Genomic DNA, 19,633 nt, shown 5'->3' on the forward strand with positions numbered 1-19,633 from the left:
TTAAAGCTCGTGATGTTCCAACTGTTCCAAACAGTGGGTCAATTTAGTGGGCTGCCTACTGAGGACCCTCATCTTCATCTTCGTTCATTTTTGGAGGTGAACTATCCTTTCAAGCTACAAGAAGTGACTAACGAGGCCCTAAGGTTTAAATTATTCCTTTCAACACCCTACCTCCTGACTTGGTGACTACATGGAATGAGTTGGCTGAAAAATTCTTGATGAAGTACTTCCCTCCTACCAAAAATGCCAAGTTTTGCAATGAAATTATGTCATTTCAGCAGCTGAAAGATGAATCATTTTGTGAAGCTTGGGAGAGATTCAAGGAGTTATTGAGGAAGTGTCCACACCATGGGATCCCGCATTGTATACAAATGGAAACTTTCTACAATGGGCTCAATTCTTCCACTCGTATGGTGTTAGATGCTTCAGCTAATGAGGCTATTCTCTCTAAGTCCTACAATGAAGCCTATGAGATTTTGGAGAGGATAGCTAGCAAAAATTATCAATGGTCCAATGTTAGAGCCTCAACAAGTCAAAACGTGGCTAGTATACTTGAAGTGGATGCATTGACAGCTTTGACCACTCATGTTTCTTCAATGACTAACCTTCTCAAGAACATGAGTTTGGGGGGAATGGTACAATCAGCTGCTATGGGACAAGTTGCCGATGTATCTTGTGTTTATTGTGGAGATGGGCACGCATTTGAGAATTGTCCTTCGAATCCCGCTTCAGTTTGTTATGTAGGGAATCAAAATGCCAACCGAAATAACCCATATTCGAACTCTTACAATCCGGGGTGGAGGCAGCATCCAAACTTCTCATGGGGGGGGGGGGGGTCAAGGAGCTAGTTCAAGCGGAGCACCAATGCAAAACAAGCCTACATATCCACTGGGGTTTTCTCAACAACAACCAAGAGCTCAACCACCTCCTCCTCAAGTGTCTCAATCAAGCACTTTAGAGAGTTCAATGAAAGAATATATGGCCAAGAATGATGTTGTGATTCATAGCCAAGCGGCATCCTTGAGGAACCTAGAGATTCAATTAGGGCAGCTAGCTAATGAGCTAAGGAATAGACCACAAGGCACTTTGCCTAGTGATACCGAAAACCCAAGGAAAGATGGCAAGGAGCGTTGCAAGGCAGTTACCTTGAGGAGTGGTAAAAATATGGAATTGCCTGATAATTGTACTAGAAATAGCGAGCCCACTTCAATCCAAAGTAGTGTGGACAAGGGAGACAAAGCTGTGAATTCAAAAATTGTAAATGCTGATCCTGAAGCAATTGCTGCAGCAATTCCTCCGCAAAATGCTACAGGAAAGCCTATAAGCAAGCCACCTCCACCATTTCCTCAGCGCTTTCAAAAGCAGCAACAAGATGGTCAATTCCAGAGATTTTTAGATGTTTTGAAACAACTACACATCAATATACCATTGGTGGAAGCTTTGGAGCAAATGCCCAACTATGTGAAGTTTTTGAAGGATATTTTAACTAAAAATAGGAGGCTTGGTAAATGTGAAACAATGGTGTTGACTGAAGGTTATAGTGCTATATTGAAGAGTAAAATTCCTCCTATATTGAAGGATCCGGGTAGCTTCACAATTCCTTTATCTATTGGTGGTAGAGACGTTGGTAGAGCACTTTGTGACTTGGGGGCTAGTATCAATTTGATGCCCATGTCAATTTTCAAGAAGTTGGGGATTGGAGAAGCAATACCAACCACAATCACTTTGCAATTAGCGGATCTTTCTATGGCACACCCGGAAGGAAAAAATTAAAGATGTTCCTGTACAAGTTGATAAATTCATTTTTTCGACTGAATTCATCATTCTTGATTATGAAGCAGATAGAGATGTTCCTATTATCTTGGGTAGGCCATTTCTAGCTACCGAGAGGACCTTGATTGAGGTACAAAAAGGGGAGCTTACTATGAGGGTGAATGACCAACAAGTGACTTTTAACATGTTCAACGCTATGAAGTTTCTGGATGAGGTTGAGGAATGCTCTAGGCTGAGTGTAATTGAGTCTATCGTCGTTGAAAATTTCACAAGGAAGCTTTTAAAGATGGAGTGGGGGTGAGGTCACTTGAAGAGCTTGAAAAACTTAAGTGAAGAGGAAGAAAGCCAAGTTACATGGGTGGAGTCAAAGCAGCCCTTTGGTAAATTTAGGAGGCCTTTTGAGTCATTGAACTTGTCGGAAGGGAATTTAAGCCTCCTAAGCCTTCTATTCAAGAGCCACCAAAACTAGAGTTGAAGCCTTTGCCTAGTCACTTGAAGTATGCTTATTTGAGAGATAATGAGACCTTGCCTGTGATTATTTCAGCCATGTTAGGAACTGAAAAAGAGAGTTTGTTGCTGGCTGTTTTGAAGAAATACACAAGGGCCATTGGTTAGACCATGGCAGATATCAAGGGTATAAGTCCCTCATTTTGTATGCATAAAATTCTGTTGGAGGATTGCTGTAATAATTCTGTTGAACAGCAGCGAAGGCTTAATCCTATCATGAAGGAAGTTGTTAGAAAAGAGATAATTAAGTGGCTTGATTATGGAATTTTTTACCCAATTTCAGATAGTTCTTGGGTCAGCCCAATTCAGTGTGTTCCTAAAAAAGGTGGAGTCACGGTGGTGGCTAATGAAAATAATGAGTTGATTCCCACAAGACAAGTGACGAGGTGGCGTGTCTGTATGGACTATCAGAAGTTGAATAAGGCTACTCGTAAAGACCACTTCCCGTTGCCATTCATTGATCAAATGCTTGATCGGTTGGCGAGAAAGGAGTTTTATTGTTTCCTTGATGGGTATTCAGGCTATAATCAGATTTCCATCGCGCTAGAAGACCAAGAGAAGACTACCTTTACTTGTCCTTATGGAACCTTTGCCTTTAGAAGGATGCCGTTTGGGTTGTGCAATGCCCCAACCACTTTCCAACGTTGTATGATTGCAATATTTTCAGATATGGTGGAGAAGTCTCTTGAAGTCTTCATGGATGATTTTTTAGTATTTGGGGAGTCTTTTGACACTTGTTTGGCTAACATGGAGCAAGTTTTGGCGAGATGTGAAGAAACAAATTTAGTACTCAATTGGGAAAAATGCCATTTCATGGTGCAAGAAGGCATTGTGTTGGGCCACATAATTTCTAACAAGGGCATAGAAGTGGATAGAGCAAAGCTGGAAGTCATTGAAAAATTACCACCACCTACTACAGTCAAGGGGATTAGAAGCTTTTTGGGGCATGTGGGCTTCTATAGGAGGTTTATAAAAGATTTTTCGAAGATTTCTAAGCCCCTTTGTTCCTTACTTGAGCAAAATCGCGCATTTGAGTTCACCAAGGAGTGTCAAGAAGCATTTGTGACTTTAAAAAAGGCTCTTATCACCGCACCCATCATTGTAGCTCCGAATTGGTCTCTTCCCTTTGAATTGATGTGCGATGCTAGTGACTTTGCTGTGGGTGCCGTACTTGGGTAGCGAAAATAGAAGGTTTTTCACTCCATTTACTATGCAAGCAAGACATTAGTTGATGCCCAATTGAACTATACCACCACCGATAAAGAGCTTTTGGTGGTGGTGTTTGCTTTTGACAAGTTTAGAGCTTATCTTGTGGGGACTAAGGTGGTGGTTTATACAGACCATTCAGCGATCAAGTATCTAATTTCCAAGAGGGATGCTAAGCCACAACTTATTTGATGGGTGTTGCTTCTTCAAGAATTTGACTTGGAAATTCGGGATAGAAAAGGAATGGAGAACCAAGTGACTGACCATTTATCTAGACTTGAAGCTGGAAGTGAAAAGAAAAATGAAGGGCCTATTAAAGAGACATTTTTTGATGAGCAATTGTTGGTTGTGAACCAAACCACTACTCCATGGTACCCTGATTTTGTCAACTATTTGGTGAGAGGTTTGCAGCCACCTGATTTGAATAAGCAGCAACTCAAGAAGTTCTTTCATGATGTGAGATTCTATTATTGGGATGAGCCCTATTTGTACAAGCAATGTTCAGATCAAATCATAAGGCGTTGTGTGCTTGAGGATGAAGTTTCTAGCATACTAGAGCATTGTCATTCGACTCCTTATGGTGGACATTTTGGTGGGCAAAGGACAGCCGCTAAGGTTTTTCAATCGGGGTATTATTGGAATAGTTCGATGTTTAGGGAATCGACTTCATGGGGCCATTTCCACCATCATTTGGATATTTGTATATCTTGGTGGCGGTTGACTATGTCTCTAAGTGGGTTGAGTCAGTGGCAAGTCCTACTAATGATTCCAAGGTGGTCATGAAGTTCCCACATAAGCATGTGTTCACCCGCTTTGGCACTCCAAGGGCGCTTATAAGTGATGAAGGCACCCACTTTGTGAACAAGATTTTGGCAGCTTTGTTAGCCAAATATAGATTGAAACACAAGATTGCTACAGCCTACCACCCTCAAAAAAATGGTCAAGCAGAAATATCCAATAGAGAGATCAAAGGAATCCTAGAGAAAGTGATGAATCCTAGTAGAAAAGGATTGGTCTCAGCGTTTGGATGATGCTCTTTGGGCCTATAGAACGACTTTCAAAACCCCTTTGGGAATGTCACCGTATCATTTGGTTTTTGGGAAAGCTTGCCATTTGCCCGTGGAGTTGGAGCATAAGGAATATTGGGCCACTAATAAGTTGAATATGGATCTCCAAGTTGTTGGAGAAGCTCAAAAGTTACAGTTAAATGAGCTGGAAGAGATGAGGTTGTTCTCCTATGAAAATGCTAAGTTGTACAAGGAGAAAACTAAGAGGTGGCATGATCAGAAAATTCAAGCTCGAGTCTTTGAGAAGGGGCAGAAAGTGTTGCTCTTCAACTCGCCCTTGAAGTTGTTTCCTAGCAAGTTGAAGTCTCGCTGGTCTGGCCCATTCACAGTGGTGAAAGTTTACCCCTTTGAAGTAGTTGAAGTTCGTGAGGATCAGTCCGGAAGGGAGTTTAAAGGGAATGGGCAGCGGCTAAAACATTATTGGGGAGGTGAGGTCGACCTCGAGAAGACCTCCATCACTTTGGAGGATCCTTAAAGCTGTGGTTGTTTTGGGTTGTCAAGTGATTCAGGCACTAATTTAAAGACAACCCAAAAAGAAGCAAGTGTAAAATAATAGTGTATATAAAAAAAGAGGAAAAAACATAAAGAAAAGAATATATATATATATATACATATGAGTGTTTTTAATTATTTTTATTTTTAATTTTACTTTTTGAAATTTTAATTTCATTTTATTGTGATGTTTTTGAGTGGTTTTATGTGTATTTTGGTGTTTCAGGTGTTAAGAATGCAAGAAACAGGGTGTTGTGGAAATGATTTTGGAGTCTGATGGTTTTGCAAGATTTTTGCTTTAGCAAAATACACACAAATAAATCCGAAAAAAATGAGGAGTTACGTCAAATTATAGTTGCTGAAGCAAAGTTTAAGCAAAATGGTGGCAATCTGAGCAGAGAAAAAAAATCCTGGGTCGTGGTTTTATTCAGAGGCATATATATAATACTATATATATATACAAAAAAAAAATTTGTTCTATATTTAATATTATTTATATATAATATATATATCCGTATATACTATCACCCAAATACCCTAATTTCCATTATGATCTTCCCCATTTTCCTTAGCCCTCGGCCTAGCCCACCTACAAGAAGCACCTGAGCCACCTACTCCCCCCAAATCTCACCAGACGCAGCCACCACCCTAGGTGTACCTGCCCTTCGTGCGCCTCAGCCGAGCGAGCCATGACCCCAGACGCCCAAGTGCACCACTCCAGTCTAGCCGAACCCAGGTGCGCATCTGTTCGCGCCATTCACCAGCCCTTCAGTCGAGCGACCCAGCGCATGAACACCAGGCGTGGCTACGTCGCACCTCTAGCCCAGTCCAGGCGCAAGGCACCAACATCAAGGTCCCAGGCATGCCTCTGCTCTGTTCTCGCCCCTGTAATCCAAGAGCCCCTCCATCGGTTTCCCAGCAATCAGTCGCACCCCCAGTCCAAGTCTAGGCGTCTCCAAGCCGAAGCCCCCACCACACCACTTGGCAACCGAGGCACATCTGAGCCCTGCATCCGAGAGCCCCTCCATCAATTTTGGTCAAGCGTGACCCCAGCTCTCGTCACCTAGTCACCAAGCAGCTCACGAGCCACACATTGGCTGGGTTTCCCAGTAGTCACGTCTCGCACCAGCCTGAGCCTAGGCATCTCCCATTCAGTGCCTCCACCAACTCAATCTAAGCCCCTGTGCACCTTAGCAAGCCCCGAGTGCCAGTCGGCCGAGTCTCCACCATTTCTCTCCGTCCAGCCATTCTAATTTGGGGTACCAATTTCTTTGTTTTGTTATAATCTTGTGAATATTGTTGGGCATTGGATTTCTCTGCTAGTGTTTGATTTTGGGGTCAGCTATTGGACTATTGGTTGATAGTGTTTATTGTACTGCTATGTTGATGTGTTTCACTGTGCCATTCTCTTTACTGATAAGCAAGATATTGGTTTGTTTAGGTGCTGATTTTGTTGTGTGGATGCCTTGGGATTTAGTTGCTCCCTTTTTGCAAAAATGACCACTAAAACGCAAGCCCAAAGAAAGAAATTCAAGCTAGCCCATACCCCACCACCAACCACTATCCCAAAAATCTACCCCACCATCCACTGTCCCACCCCCAGAAAAACCAAAATCTAAACCAACCTCTATCCCACAACCAACCAAAAAGAAATCCAAATCCACCACTGCCCCACCAAAAGCCCCACAAATTCCCATTGCCACAAATTTCAAGATAGGCCCTCCACCATGCCTCCACCAGCTCTGCCCCTTGCTCCTGCCCTCACTGACCTCATTGCTCAGCAAAGGGAGATTCTTGGACGGTTGGTGTCCCTGCAAGATCAGCAGATGACTTCTGGAAGTATGCTAAACAGCGGGATGCCGCGCTCATCAAGTCCCTCCAGTGCAACATCACCAAACCAACTGCGACATTTCCAGTGTTCCCCAGCTCCATCTTGGAGGCTTGGACAACTCCAGTTGTGCATGATGATCCTAGTCCTTCGGATGCTGATTCTGAGGACTAGACGGAGGGAGCCTCTTTAATTCACCTTTTGATTTGTATTTACTATTCTATACTTAATTCCTGCTTTGAACTATCTTGGTGTTTACCTTTCATTGTCTATTATTTTGTATTGCTTCTGTGTTGTTCTGTTGATTCTTATGCTATTCTCTTGTTGTTTAGTTAAACTTTTTTTTAAGATACTCTTTGCTTTTGTTCGTTGGTAACTAGGGGGAACAATGACGATCTTGCAACACTTTAAATACACTTTTAAGGTGAATGTATTTTTTTCTTAAATTTTATACTAAATTCTTTGGGTGTGCATGTTGCTAGCAATTGATTGATGAGAGTGTTTCTCTTTTTAGTATGTGCATAGTTTGATTAAAAAATTTTGACACCCTAGAAAGAGCTAGTTTCTTGTGAGAGCTTAAGTTTCTAGAATTACTTAGTGATTTTCCTTGAGGCGAAATCCTAGACAATACCACACCGATGAAATGATTTAGGCCATCTTTGGACCGTTTGAGCCTTTGAAGCCTACCTTGTATGAATTTTTATCCCTAGTCACCCCATTGAGCTTAAGTGTCATTTTTTCTTTCTTAGCCACTCATTAGCTTAGCTTAACATATATATAATCACATCTTTTCACCACACCCTTTTAGCACCTTGATCTTTATAGGATTTATTTGTTGTGCATTTTGGAGGGTTGAGTTGAGTTGAGTGGATGAGAGAACATTGGGTGAGCATTTTCCTTTTCTTCTTTTGCTTGTTTTCACCATTGGGGACAATGTTAATTTTAAGTTTGAGGGGAGAGCATGTTCTCAATTTTCATGTTCTCTTGCCATCTAGTTATTTATTTTCATTCTAAAAAAAATAGAACATCCAAAAAGAAAAAAAAAATTAAAGAGTGCACTCCCTTGCATCAAAGCATCCAAAATGTATGTATGTTTGTAGATAAGTTTGGGGGTGTAACTCTTCAAATAAAGGAAAAGTTTTTTTAGTTTTGGTCTTTGTATGTTAGTAATAAAGGCTAGTGGCAAGATTTATATTGTGTTGTGGGGTTTTCTTTGGGGAAATTAATGTGTGCATGTATGTATTTAGGTCCTAGAAAGATTGAGGTGATTAGGGTGATTTGAGCCAAAATTTATCTCTCTTATCCTACCTTCACCCTAGCCTATCATTACAAGCTTGATAAAGTCCTATTGATCTTTGGTGTGGTGTTTGTCTACATTAGTGGAGAGGGAATCACTAAGTAACGTATGGAGACATTATTTAAGCTTGAGGACCAAGGTCTAGCTTGATTTTTGGTGATTGGAATTGTTTAGGAAAAACTTTGCATGCACCAAAGGGTGAAACACTTGATTCATATTTTGGCGGCAACATTAATGCTTGAAGAATTTGGTTTAAAACTTGTGAAAGATTGAAATTCAGCTTCCCTTTTTCAAAATAAAATTTCCCGAGAGCCTTCCCCTTTTTATCATTGGCATAGAAAAGTTTGTCCATTGTTGTGGTGTTTTGTCTTTGTTGTTTCCTTGTCTTTTGTTGTTTAGTTTGTGCCTTTTGTGTCTTTTGTTAGTTGTATTTTGTTTTTAGAGTCATCACTCGAGGACGAGTAATGTCGTAAGTTTGGGGGTGTGATAACTCTTGAATAAAGAGTTATTTCATGTGCTTTTGAACTTATAATTGTGAAAAAATCATGGGATATGATAGTTTATTTTTAGCTTTGGTAGCTAACTTTTGTGTTTTTGTTATCTTAATTAAGTTGAATTATTTTTGTAGTTTTTAATAGCTATTATGTTAAAGGTAATAGTTTCATGGATAAATATTCGCACAAGAAATGAACTAACATGTGAAATTATTTTGATTGAATTTTGTTGTTGATGGCTGAATTATCAAGTTTGCAGCAGCAAAACAGATTTTGTTGAAGCATTTTGAGCAGGCAGCTTTTGGGCACATGGAACACGTGGTAGTCAATGGGTAAGTTGAAAATTTTGGCTGAGGTGGCAAGGGCAGAAAGAATTAGTCAACATATTGGAGAAAAGGACAAAAGAGAAATGAGGAATTCCGGTTTTGGAGAAAAAGGGGAAATATGGTACTTTTGGAAAGAAATGAGAAAACCTAGAATACACAAAAGAAGGCATCGACCATAATATGAAGGTAGCAGCCATTTAGGGAAAGAAAAACTAGAAAAAAAAGAAAGAGAACCAAAAATCAGCAAGAAGAAGGAGAAGGAAGAAGCTAGCTCAAGCATCACTTTGGATTTGTTCTTCTTTCTATTTCTAAACTCCAATTTTATATTTTCTTAGTGATTGTTGAATTTGAATACTATGGGCTGTTTTGATTATGGATAAATGTTTATGAACTCAGCCATGAACTAATTTTTAGGTGGCTTGAATTGTTGATGAACCATATGTTATAGTTTATCAATTTCTTGCACTTTATTTTAGTAAAATCTCCTTTGTTCATTCAAGTGGGCTTATATTAATTTCTTGTTGTTGTTTGGCCATCAATGGCAAGTTATTTAATTATGTTTAATACTGGAAATATTAAATGTAATGGGAAGAACTTGGATGACACAAGTCATAACTAGGTTAGGTTATGTTAGTGAGTAACATAGGGATATGTTATTTGCCTTGTGTAACTTTTGAGAATTGAACTTTGAATTGCATTCTTAAATATGATTTTGCATAGGAATATGTTTAATTAGGTAGAAGAATTAATCTCATAACATTTGGGAATTTTATGAGTGTTTAAATGAATTCTTGTTAACCTATGAGTTTTGCTAGAATACTGCTGCCCCAATCTGCCCGCAATTTGTTTAGGATATTAATATAGGGGAATTCAATAATTCAAGTCCATTTTTCAATCCATATATTTCTCTCAATTTTCTTGTTCAGTTCAATTTTTAATATTAGTATTTCCATCTTTTTTATATTTTTTTAGCCTATGAACAACCCATTTATTTTGTAGTACTTATAAGTTGTTTAGTAATTTTTTGCTTATTTTTCTATTTTGCAATCCCCGTGGAGATTATTTAATTATCATTGTATTACTTGTGTGACTATGTGCACTTGCGTATTTAAAATAAAATATTAAATTTATCACAACAGCATCCCATGCCTCCAACTCCAGCATGCAAATATCACATTCATATATATATATATATATATATATTCACAGAGCAGGTAATCATATAGTCAAGAGTCAGGCTCTATCAGAATCTCATGCTCCCTAATACAATATGCAGGGAAAGAATTTACATTCCATTTAAGCAGTTAAGCACATAACTACAGAAATAGTTACCATTCCCTGAGTGAAGCTATCTTTAGTGACGAGTGTACATGTTCATCTTGTCTTTAGGAACCCTTAACCTTGGCTTGCTCTCATACCAAGTTGTAATGCCCTAAACTCCAGGGACTGTTATGGTGTGCATTTTGAACAGTGCTAAACTCGCTAATCAAGTCATTTGGCCATAATTGTGTAACTAAGTATGATTAGCTATTTAGGGTTAAATTTTTTGGTTAAGATATAACGTTTCACTAAGACATTTACTGTATACATTGGGATCCAAAAAATATAATTTAAAGGTTAATTACAAGAAAATATTTACAATCAGCCGACCTAAGCGGCAAAATAAGGTTTAACCCTAGTTCCTTTTTCAACCCTCGGTCATGGCGGTCGAGCAGCCACATATGTACACATCATCATCTAAGCTCTCCAACTCAAGGATGGTAGAACTTTCTTTTGCCTTTACCTGCACCACATAGCACCCGTGAGCCGAAGCCCAGCAAGAAAACTCAATATGCTCATGAACACTAATAACATGTTACAAAATCATATCAAGCATGCCTTGCAATAATGGCCCTATTCATGCATGCAAATAGGTTCAGATAATGATGGGGGATCCTGCCCTCCTGAATGCATGACTATCAAGTCAATCCTAATCAGATCAGTGATTTAACACTTTGAGGTTCTGTTAACCATGATGGGGCGTATAGCCCTAATCAGATGAGTGATTAATGAGTAAGTTACTAACTTAAACCAGATGAGTGATTGATGAGTGAGTCACTACATGGGATCAGCACTCATAGCCATGTGACAATGCAATCACCTGGGCCTTCTAGCCCTGGCTCTAAGTGACTAGCCATAGGCTAGACAAGCGCTTTTAGTTTTCATCGAACTTGAGGTCGATTCGGCATTAATGCTCATGGTGAGTCATTCAATACTGATGTCGATTAGATCTAATCTTTTCGGCTTGCGTTAAACACACTAAGATTATTCTTGACTCATAAGCCAATACCATATGATCAATACTCAATACTATTGCCGAACTTGACTAGTGAGTCACAGTTTCACAGTTAATACCGACACCATTGCCGATTTCTGACTCATGGGTCAGTGCCATGCATAAGTAAGCAATGCAACCAAGCATATATCATATGTCAAATATCCAAATGTAGGGCATTCAACATGCTAGCATAATTATGATCATGGATGAACACAAAGACTCAAGCTTTGAACAGTCACATATTCAACATTCATGTCATGCCCTAATCACATGTTTCTCATGCATCACATACTGGGTGTAGTTTTCTTACCTCTGGTTTGAGTGAGAAATAACAATTGAACGACCCTTGAGAATGATCAATCCTTTGATCCCTTAGCGATCACCTAGTTATAACCAAATATAACCTCCAATTAAAGAAATCAACAATGAAAGGGTCTTCACCTAAACCTCACTCTTGGGACCCCAAATTGTACCTAAACGGTGAGTAGATTCAATCCTGAGCCTTAGGAATTGAAACCCCCAGCCAAAAACTCTCAAAAGTGCCCAAAATATGCATCTGGGAAAATAAGGCAACTCTATAGCGCTGCCCCCCTAGCGCCCCAGCACTACAACCATGATTGATTTGCCCTTGCTAGCGTTGTAGTGCCCTCCCTTGGGCGCTGTAGCGCTAGGATTAGGCTGATATGCCCTGGTTTTTCCCTCCTTCGAGTTTTCCATTTATAAATGAAAACAGGCTTCCAAACCTTAATTAAACACCCAAATGAACCCAAAAGGCATATACACAAGTCCTAGGCATCATAACCCAAGTAACTCTAGCCAAACACTCCCATCAATTCCTATTATCCAACTTGAAAATCTAGCTGAAACTCAGTAAGAAAAACAGAGCAAGAACCATAGTTTTAATGGCTAGAAACTCACCTCAATCTCAAAATCACACCCTCTTCAATGGTAGAACATAACCATGGATCATCAAAGCTTGGTTCCTCAAAAGATCTTCCAAATTCAAAAGAGCTTCCAAATTCAAAAGAAAAAGGAAGAGAAAATGATGATCGGTTGAAGGAGAAGATAATGCTCTATTTTGCTAATTCTACAACCTTTTAATGGCTAAATATAACCTTAGGGTGAGATGGCCATATTGCCCCTAAGCCTAATTAAAACCCGAAATAACCACCAAGGGCAAAATCGTCCTTTCCTGCCTATTTCGTTAATCATAATTAACACCCTCCAATTCTCGTTATTCTCAATATCATCAAATACTAGTAAATCATATCCCATTACCCTTTAATTCCCGGTAATGTTCTAATCCTCACATTACCCCGAGACTTACCCTAAGCCCTGAAATGAACCTTGTTATGACCAAACTGATAACTTCCATTCAAACATCGTCTCATGCGGAATGGCTCGAACAAATCCACATATAATGTGGTATTATTCATAATTCACCAACATACATGAAAATACACAAATATGCCCTCAGCGGGCCAAATTACCAAAATGCCCTTATAATTTAAAATAGACCCATATGCATGCAGTTATCATCATATTATAATATAATTCACATAAACATGCATATACTTATTTAATAACATAATAAATCAATTATGGCCCTCCCGGCTTCCTAATCAAGGTCCTAAACCTTATTAGGGAATTTGGGTCATTACAATGTAGTCTTAGGTCACTTGCTCGTGTAAAAATTATAGATGGACATGAACTTTTTCTTTTCTTAAAACATTTCGTATGTTGTCTTGTTCATGCCATTTTTGATTAGATAAGACATGGCCTTGGGGTGTACATTTCTTGAAAGTGAAAATGTTAGAGAGAGCAGAGTTAAATCCTCCCGTCTACTGATAGTACCGATGGAGGTGTTATGCGTTCTAGGCCCGTGGGACCTCTGTTCCATCTAGCCGCTTTAGGCGATATGTTCCTGGACATACTTTGTTTTGGATCTCATAGGGTTTTTCCCAGTTTGGTCCTAGAACCCCCACTCTTGGATCTTGAGATGCAGGGAAGACTCTTCTCAAGACTAGATCGCCGGTTCAGAACATTCAGCTCTTAACTTTCGAGTTAAAGTGCCTTGCGATCTTTCCCTAATACATGTTCAATTGCACTTGTGATTCTTCCCGGATGTCTTCGATGAGATCCAGGGATTCCTAGAGCAGGGCATGATTTTGGACGAGATTGTATGTGTCTCGTTTGTGGGATGGGGCAATAGTTTCTCCTGGGATGTCTGTTTTGCATCCATAAACCATTGAGTAGGGATTATGTCCAGTTAAGGTTCTTTCCGTGGTCCAGTAGGCCCATATGACGCGAAGCAACTCTTCCGGACAATTGCTCTTGCAAGATTGTAGCTTTTTCTTTAGTGTCCCCTTCAAAATCTTGTTCATGACTTCTGTTTTCCCATTCGCTTGAGGCCTTGCGACTGCGGAGAAGATTTTGATGATTCCATATCTTTCACAGAAGTTGGTGAAGTGGATACTACCAAATTGCTTCCCATTGTCGGGCACAATTTTGTGAGGGAGGACATATCAGCACACAATATTGTTGATGACAAAGTCCAGGGCCTTTTTGGAGGTGATGGTGCTCATTTGTTCCACTTCGACCCACTTGGTGTAATAGTCGATGGCTAAAATGGCATATTTTACTACGCCCTTCCTAGTTGGGAGGGATACTACCATATCAATTCCCCAAACTGTAAAACGCTAGGGAGTGGTCATCAGGGATATCTCCGTGGGAGGGGTTCGCAAGATCTTTGCATACCTTTGGCATTGTTCGCACTTTTGGACATAATCTACACAGTCCTTGTTCATTGTTGGCTAGAAATATCCTTGCCTAAGGATATTCTTGGTCAAGCTGAGCCCGCCTGTGTGATCTCCGCAAAAGCCTTCGTGCACTTTGTGCATGAATGTGCTCATTTTGGTCTCGGATACACATCGAAGATAGGGAATGGATAACCCCCTGTGATAAAGTATGTCATCTGTCATGATGTATTTGGGAGCCTGGTACTGAAGCTTCCTAGCGGCGGCTCTGTCCGAGGGCAATTCCCTAGTAGTTAGATACTGGATGAGAGGGCCCATCCAGGACAAGTGTAATTGATGGCGTTGATGATTGCGAGAGCTTGAATACTGGACGCGGGTAGATGGTCAATTGGGACTAACTTGGAGAGTTCCGCTTCAATATCTGTAGCCAATTTTGCCAGTGTGTCTACAAACACGTTTTGTTTCCTGGGGATCTGGTGGATGAAGTATCTTTTGAAAGAATGGAGTAACTCCTAGGTTAGTGCAACGTAGGCATCCATCTTCTCCCCCTTCATTTGTTATTCTCCCCAAATCTGCCTGACCACCAGCTGGGAGTCGCTGCGGACTTCGATGTTTTCTGCTCCCACTTCCCGGGCCAAACGCAATCTGGCCAGCTTGGCCTCGTGCTCAGCCTCATTGTTTTCCTCTTTGAACTGGAAGTGTAGGACACTTTGCAACTAGTTTCCTTGAGGGGATATTAGAAAGATCCTGGCCCCGACCCCATTCTCATTGGAGGCTTCGTCCACAAAGATCTTCCATAAGGGCACTACGGGTAAACAGGTTCTTTGTCCTCAAATATCCCAGTGCATTCTAGGATGAAGTCGGCCAGGGCTTGTCCCTTAATGGAGATTTTGGGGACATAGGTGATATCGAATGGGCTTAGCTCCATGGCCCACTTCAAAAGTCTTCCCGATGATTCGAGTTTTTGTAACATTTTTCATAGGAGATTGTTCGTTAGTACCTTGATAGCGTGGGCCTGAAAAGAATGTCTTAGCTTCCTAGACACGCTCAATAAGCAAAATGTCAACTTCTTGATCAATGGATATCTGTACTCTGCGCCCATCAACCTTTTGCTTACGTAATAGACTGAGAGTTGGACCTTTCCCTCTTCTTGCACTAATGCAGCGCGGATGGCATGTTCTGATACTGCCAAATATAGCTATAGTGGTTCCCCATCCACCAGTTTCAATAAGATTGGTTCTTGGGCCAAATGCTCCTTCAATTTTTGAAATTCCTCTTCACACTCGGTCGTCCACTTGAACCTTTGGTTTCCGCAAAGTACGTTGAAAAATAGGATGCACTTGTCTGTGGACATCGACACAAAGCGGCTCAAAGCTGCTATTCTTCCTGTCAGAATCTCAACATCTTTATGTCTCTGTTGCGATGGCATGTCTCTCCATGCTCTGATCTTATTCGGGTTGGCATCTATCCCTCTTGAGCTTACTATGAAGCCCAAAAACTTCCCGAATGACACACCAAAAGTGCACTTTTTGGGATTCAGCTTCATCCCGTACTCCCGGATAGTGCCGAATGTTTTCGCCAGGTTGTCTGCATGTTGTGTAACGACCCAAATTTACAAATAAGGCTTAAGGGCCTTGATTAGTGTGTCAGGAGGGCATAACTAGATTATATGTGATTTAATGATTAAAGCTTGTTATATGATTATTTGAATATCTGTGATGCATGACTATGTGTATTAGTATGCATGTAGGCCCTGATTAGGTTAGAAGGGCATAATTATAAATTTTGGCCCGTTGAGGGCATAACTGTATATAAATGTGATAAATTTTCGAGACCACATTATTATGTGGATATATTTGTAATCTGTTATTCGAGGCGATCCTAGTGAGCGGTTTAGCGAAAAAGTCACAGCGGGGATTTATACCCAGCTCGGGGCGAGCCTGGGGGTATTTCTGGGAATTTAGAGAATATATTGAGGTCAATTTTGACATTGAAGAATATAATTAGTTATTAGTTAGGTGTCGGGAAGTAAGTGGTAGATATTTGAGACACTCGAGGAATTAGCGGGAATTGGGTGAAATGACCAAAATGCCCCTAGGTGGATTAAAAGGCTTAGGAATTATGGGAGGGTATTGTGGTCATTTGGTTTATAAGGGATAAGCAATATTAAGTTTTATGCTTTGGTGGAATGTGTAGAAGGCAGTAGAGGTCTGAAGGAAAGAAAGAAAAGAAGGAAAAGAAAAGGAAAGGAAAAAAAAGGGAATTAGAAGTCTATTTTCTCTCTCTCAGTTCAAGCTCTTCTTCATCAATTCTTGAGGTATTTTGGGGCAGAAACTTAGGAAGGGTCTAGGCAGGAGCTTGAGACTAAGGTCTTTGGGCTGGTTTGAGGAATTGGCAGGGAATACTCATCATTTGAGGTAAGGTTCAAGGTAGTTTTTAACTTTCTAGTTCTTGGAATTATTGTAGATTTTGAGCTGAGCTTTGGTGGGAATTCTAGGGAAATTGAGGCTGAGGCTTTGAGGAGGTGAAGGCCAAGCTAGTGTGGAGGATAACCTAGGTTGAGCTCATCCACCAGAGGTAAGGAATTCTAGTTCAAGTTTTGTGGTTCAGCTGTTGTTCTTATTGAGTTTCTGAGCTTTAGGTTCAGCTATGGTGAATTCTTTGATTAGTGGTGCATGTGATTGAGTTATGTGTGGTTGGGATGTGTGAGGTGAGTTGGAGATGTTGGTAGGCTTGTTTTTATGTTTGGTTTAAGTTTGGAAGAGTTTTGGTAAGGTTGGGCTCGGGGAAAATCGAAGGAGGAAAATGCAGGGTTTGCTGTGCTGTGACTAGCGCTAGCCACTGGGTGCTGTAGCGCTAGGCTGTGTGGTTTGGGGTGTTTTTAGGCTCTGTTTATAGCGCTGTAGCACTCTCCTTAGAGTGCTGTAGCGCTACCCTGTTTCCAGAAAGGGGTTTTTGGGTTAATTTCAAGGGTTTTCGCCCGGGGGTTCGGGGTTCGATTCCACCACCCCATTTTGTGGAATTAGGGCTTCCCGAGGGCTCGGGATTGGTCCCGAGGCTAGGATTTTGGACTTGAAGTTTGGTGATGATTCTGATCTATTGATGTGACTAGGTGTACGCTAGGGCTCGGACGGGATCGTGCTTGAGGATCAAATTAAACAAAGCTAGTGAATCTAAAGGTAAGAAAACTGCACCCGGTTTTGTGTTTGTGATGGGACTAAGAGCTCCCTATACCTGCATGATGTCATAGATGGTATTATTCCATGGGACATGAGATAGACGGCCTAAAGGTGTCATAAACAATACTGAGCTCGGTTAATATTCACTGAGCTCGGTTTAAGCGGGCCGGAGTCAGTGGGATAAATAGACGGTGCAACCTAAGGGCGTTAACCCTAGTTATCATATGTGAAATGATATAATTGGTATGCTGAATACTTGATTAACATGAATGCTTAAACTATTGAGTACATGCTTATGCGGTATTAGTTATCAGATTGTCTATTGAATGATTGTGCTATGTTATTATGTTTTCTTGTTGGGCCTTGGCTCACGGGTGCTACATGGTGCAGGTAAAGGCAAAGGCAAGTTGGACCAATCCTGAGATGGAGAGCTGCGGGGCTGAATGTACTTAGTCAGCTGTTCGGCCGCCACGGCCGAGGAGTGGAACAGGACGGGATATGCTTAACTGTCTGTTTTTCCTTAGAATGGCTGGTCACTGTATCTAAATCTTGAATTTTTTGTAAACAGTCTTTAACGTATTACTTTTGGGATCCCATGTAAAAAGAAAATTGTTTATATATAAGAAATGCAGCTTTTGAGACCAAAATCTTTTAACCCTAGTTCAACTATAGTTTCAGTAACACGTTTGAATTAAATAACTTGATTAGCAAGTCTTGCACCTTTAAAAACACATAGTGTAACGGTCTTGGCTATCCAGGGCGTTACATGTTGGGCCAAAGTCTTGGACTTGACCAACATGTCGTCTATGTAGACCTCCATGTTCTTCCCTAGTAGGTACTGGAAAATTCTGTTGACCAGTCTTGATAGGTGGCCCCATCATTCTTCAGCTCGAAGGGCTTGAAAATGTAGCAGTATACACCCTTGTAAATATGGAAGCTGGTGTGTTCTTGGTATGCTACATGCATTGAGATTTGGTTGTAGCCGGAGTAAGTATCCGTGAATCTTAGCAACTCGTACCCAGATGTAACATCCACCATTTAATCTATTCGGGGCAGAGGGAAGTAATCCATTGGGCAGTCCTTGTTGAGATCCATGAAGTCGATGCAAGTCCTCCATGTCCCATTTGACTTTGACACCTACACCGATTTTGCCAGCCAAACAGGATACAAGGCCTCCCGAATGAAGTTGATCGAGGACAACTTCTCGATTTCTAGCTTAAGAGTGTCTGTCCTTTTCATGCCCAATGGCCTTCGCTTCTGTCTGATGGGAGTTGCATTCTCGTCGATGTTCAGGACATGACATATGACGTTGTGGTCAATCTCGGTCATATCCGAGTGGGACCAGGCCAGGACGTCCTGGTTCTCTTTTACTCGGGTAATAATGGCAGCCCTGACATCCAGATTCAAATTTCTTCCTACCCAGATTACTTTGGTCGGGTCAATATCACTGATGCACACCTCCCCATCTCCCTCCATGGGTTTTAATGCTTCTTTTGCCTCTATCCGGGGATCCAATTCGTCATCTTCCCGGACCACCCTCCGTGCTGGCTTTGGTGGTGGGATTGGATTAGCATTTTTCTCTTCTAGAGGTTCTTCGTGGACCATGAAGATTTGTTGGGCGGAGACATGATAACACTTTCGGGCGCTCTTCTGAAGTCCCTGTACTATCCCCACTCTGCCTTTATCACACGAGAACTTCATGAATAGATGACAGATGGAGGTGATGGTGCTGAAGTTGACTAGAGCGGGGCGCCCAAAAATAACATTTTACGCAGTGGGGCAATCCACCACTACAAAGGTGCAGTATTTGAACTAACTCTGAACCTCGTTCCCCAACGTGACAGGGAATTGAATCTTGCCCATCGGGAGCAATGAATCTCCATTGAAGCCATAGATCTGCATTGGACATGATGCCAGGTCCACTTTTGTTAGGCCAATTGCTATGAAGGTCGGCTTAAATAGGACATTGATAGAACTCCCATTGTCCACCAACACTTGGGGTACTATTTTGTTGGCGATTTAAGCGTCTATGACCAAGGGGTCGTGATGCGGGAGATGAACATTCCAGGCATCCTCCTCTATAAATATTATTGGCAAATTCATCACCTTTGGTCGCTAGGCCGGAGTCTGGACCAACACACACACCTCATGGTCGAGCTCACTGAGACACCTCTTATGGTCATTCCGAGACGGTCCTCCCACGTGCAGGCCTCCTGATATGGTGGCTACGTGGCCATCTACTCGAGGAGGCGCGGTTCCAGGGGGATATGGCATCTCTGGCCCAGAAGCCATAGGACCTCTAGGTGATTGCACTGTTGGAACCACTTGAGGGGCATGTGCTCCCGATCCTGGAACGTACCCTCCAAGAGGAGCTCGGTACGGTACTTGCGC

At 41.3% G+C, this 19,633-nt stretch overlaps 1 protein-coding gene and 1 non-coding gene across 2 annotated transcripts; one reads left to right on the forward strand and one right to left on the reverse strand.

The window, feature by feature from the left end:
- Positions 1–248: 248 nt before the first annotated feature.
- LOC133813109 (small nucleolar RNA R71) lies at positions 249–355 on the reverse strand. Its single transcript, XR_009884153.1, has one exon. It is a non-coding gene; the product is annotated as a small nucleolar RNA R71 (small nucleolar RNA).
- Positions 356–4,560: 4,205 nt separating this feature from the next.
- On the forward strand, positions 4,561–5,309 carry LOC133828408 (uncharacterized). The gene is made up of 2 exons (XM_062258857.1): positions 4,561–4,981; positions 5,272–5,309. Exons 1-2 carry the CDS (start codon positions 4,561–4,563, stop codon positions 5,307–5,309), a joined length of 459 nt encoding a protein of 152 aa, XP_062114841.1.
- Positions 5,310–19,633: the final 14,324 nt, after the last annotated feature.

Source organism: Humulus lupulus, chromosome 1 (genome assembly GCF_963169125.1).
Source record: "Humulus lupulus chromosome 1, drHumLupu1.1, whole genome shotgun sequence".
In the NCBI taxonomy this organism is placed as follows: domain Eukaryota; kingdom Viridiplantae; phylum Streptophyta; class Magnoliopsida; order Rosales; family Cannabaceae; genus Humulus; species Humulus lupulus.

Coding starts and splice junctions, on each gene's coding strand:
- LOC133828408 (XM_062258857.1), top strand. CDS start 4,561: ATGTCACCGTATCATTTGGTTTTTGGGAAAGCTTGCCATTTGCCCGTG. Junction 4,982..5,271: donor GCTAAAACATTATTGGGGAG/GTGAGGTCGACC, acceptor TTGGTGTTTCAG/GTGTTAAGAATGCAAGAAAC.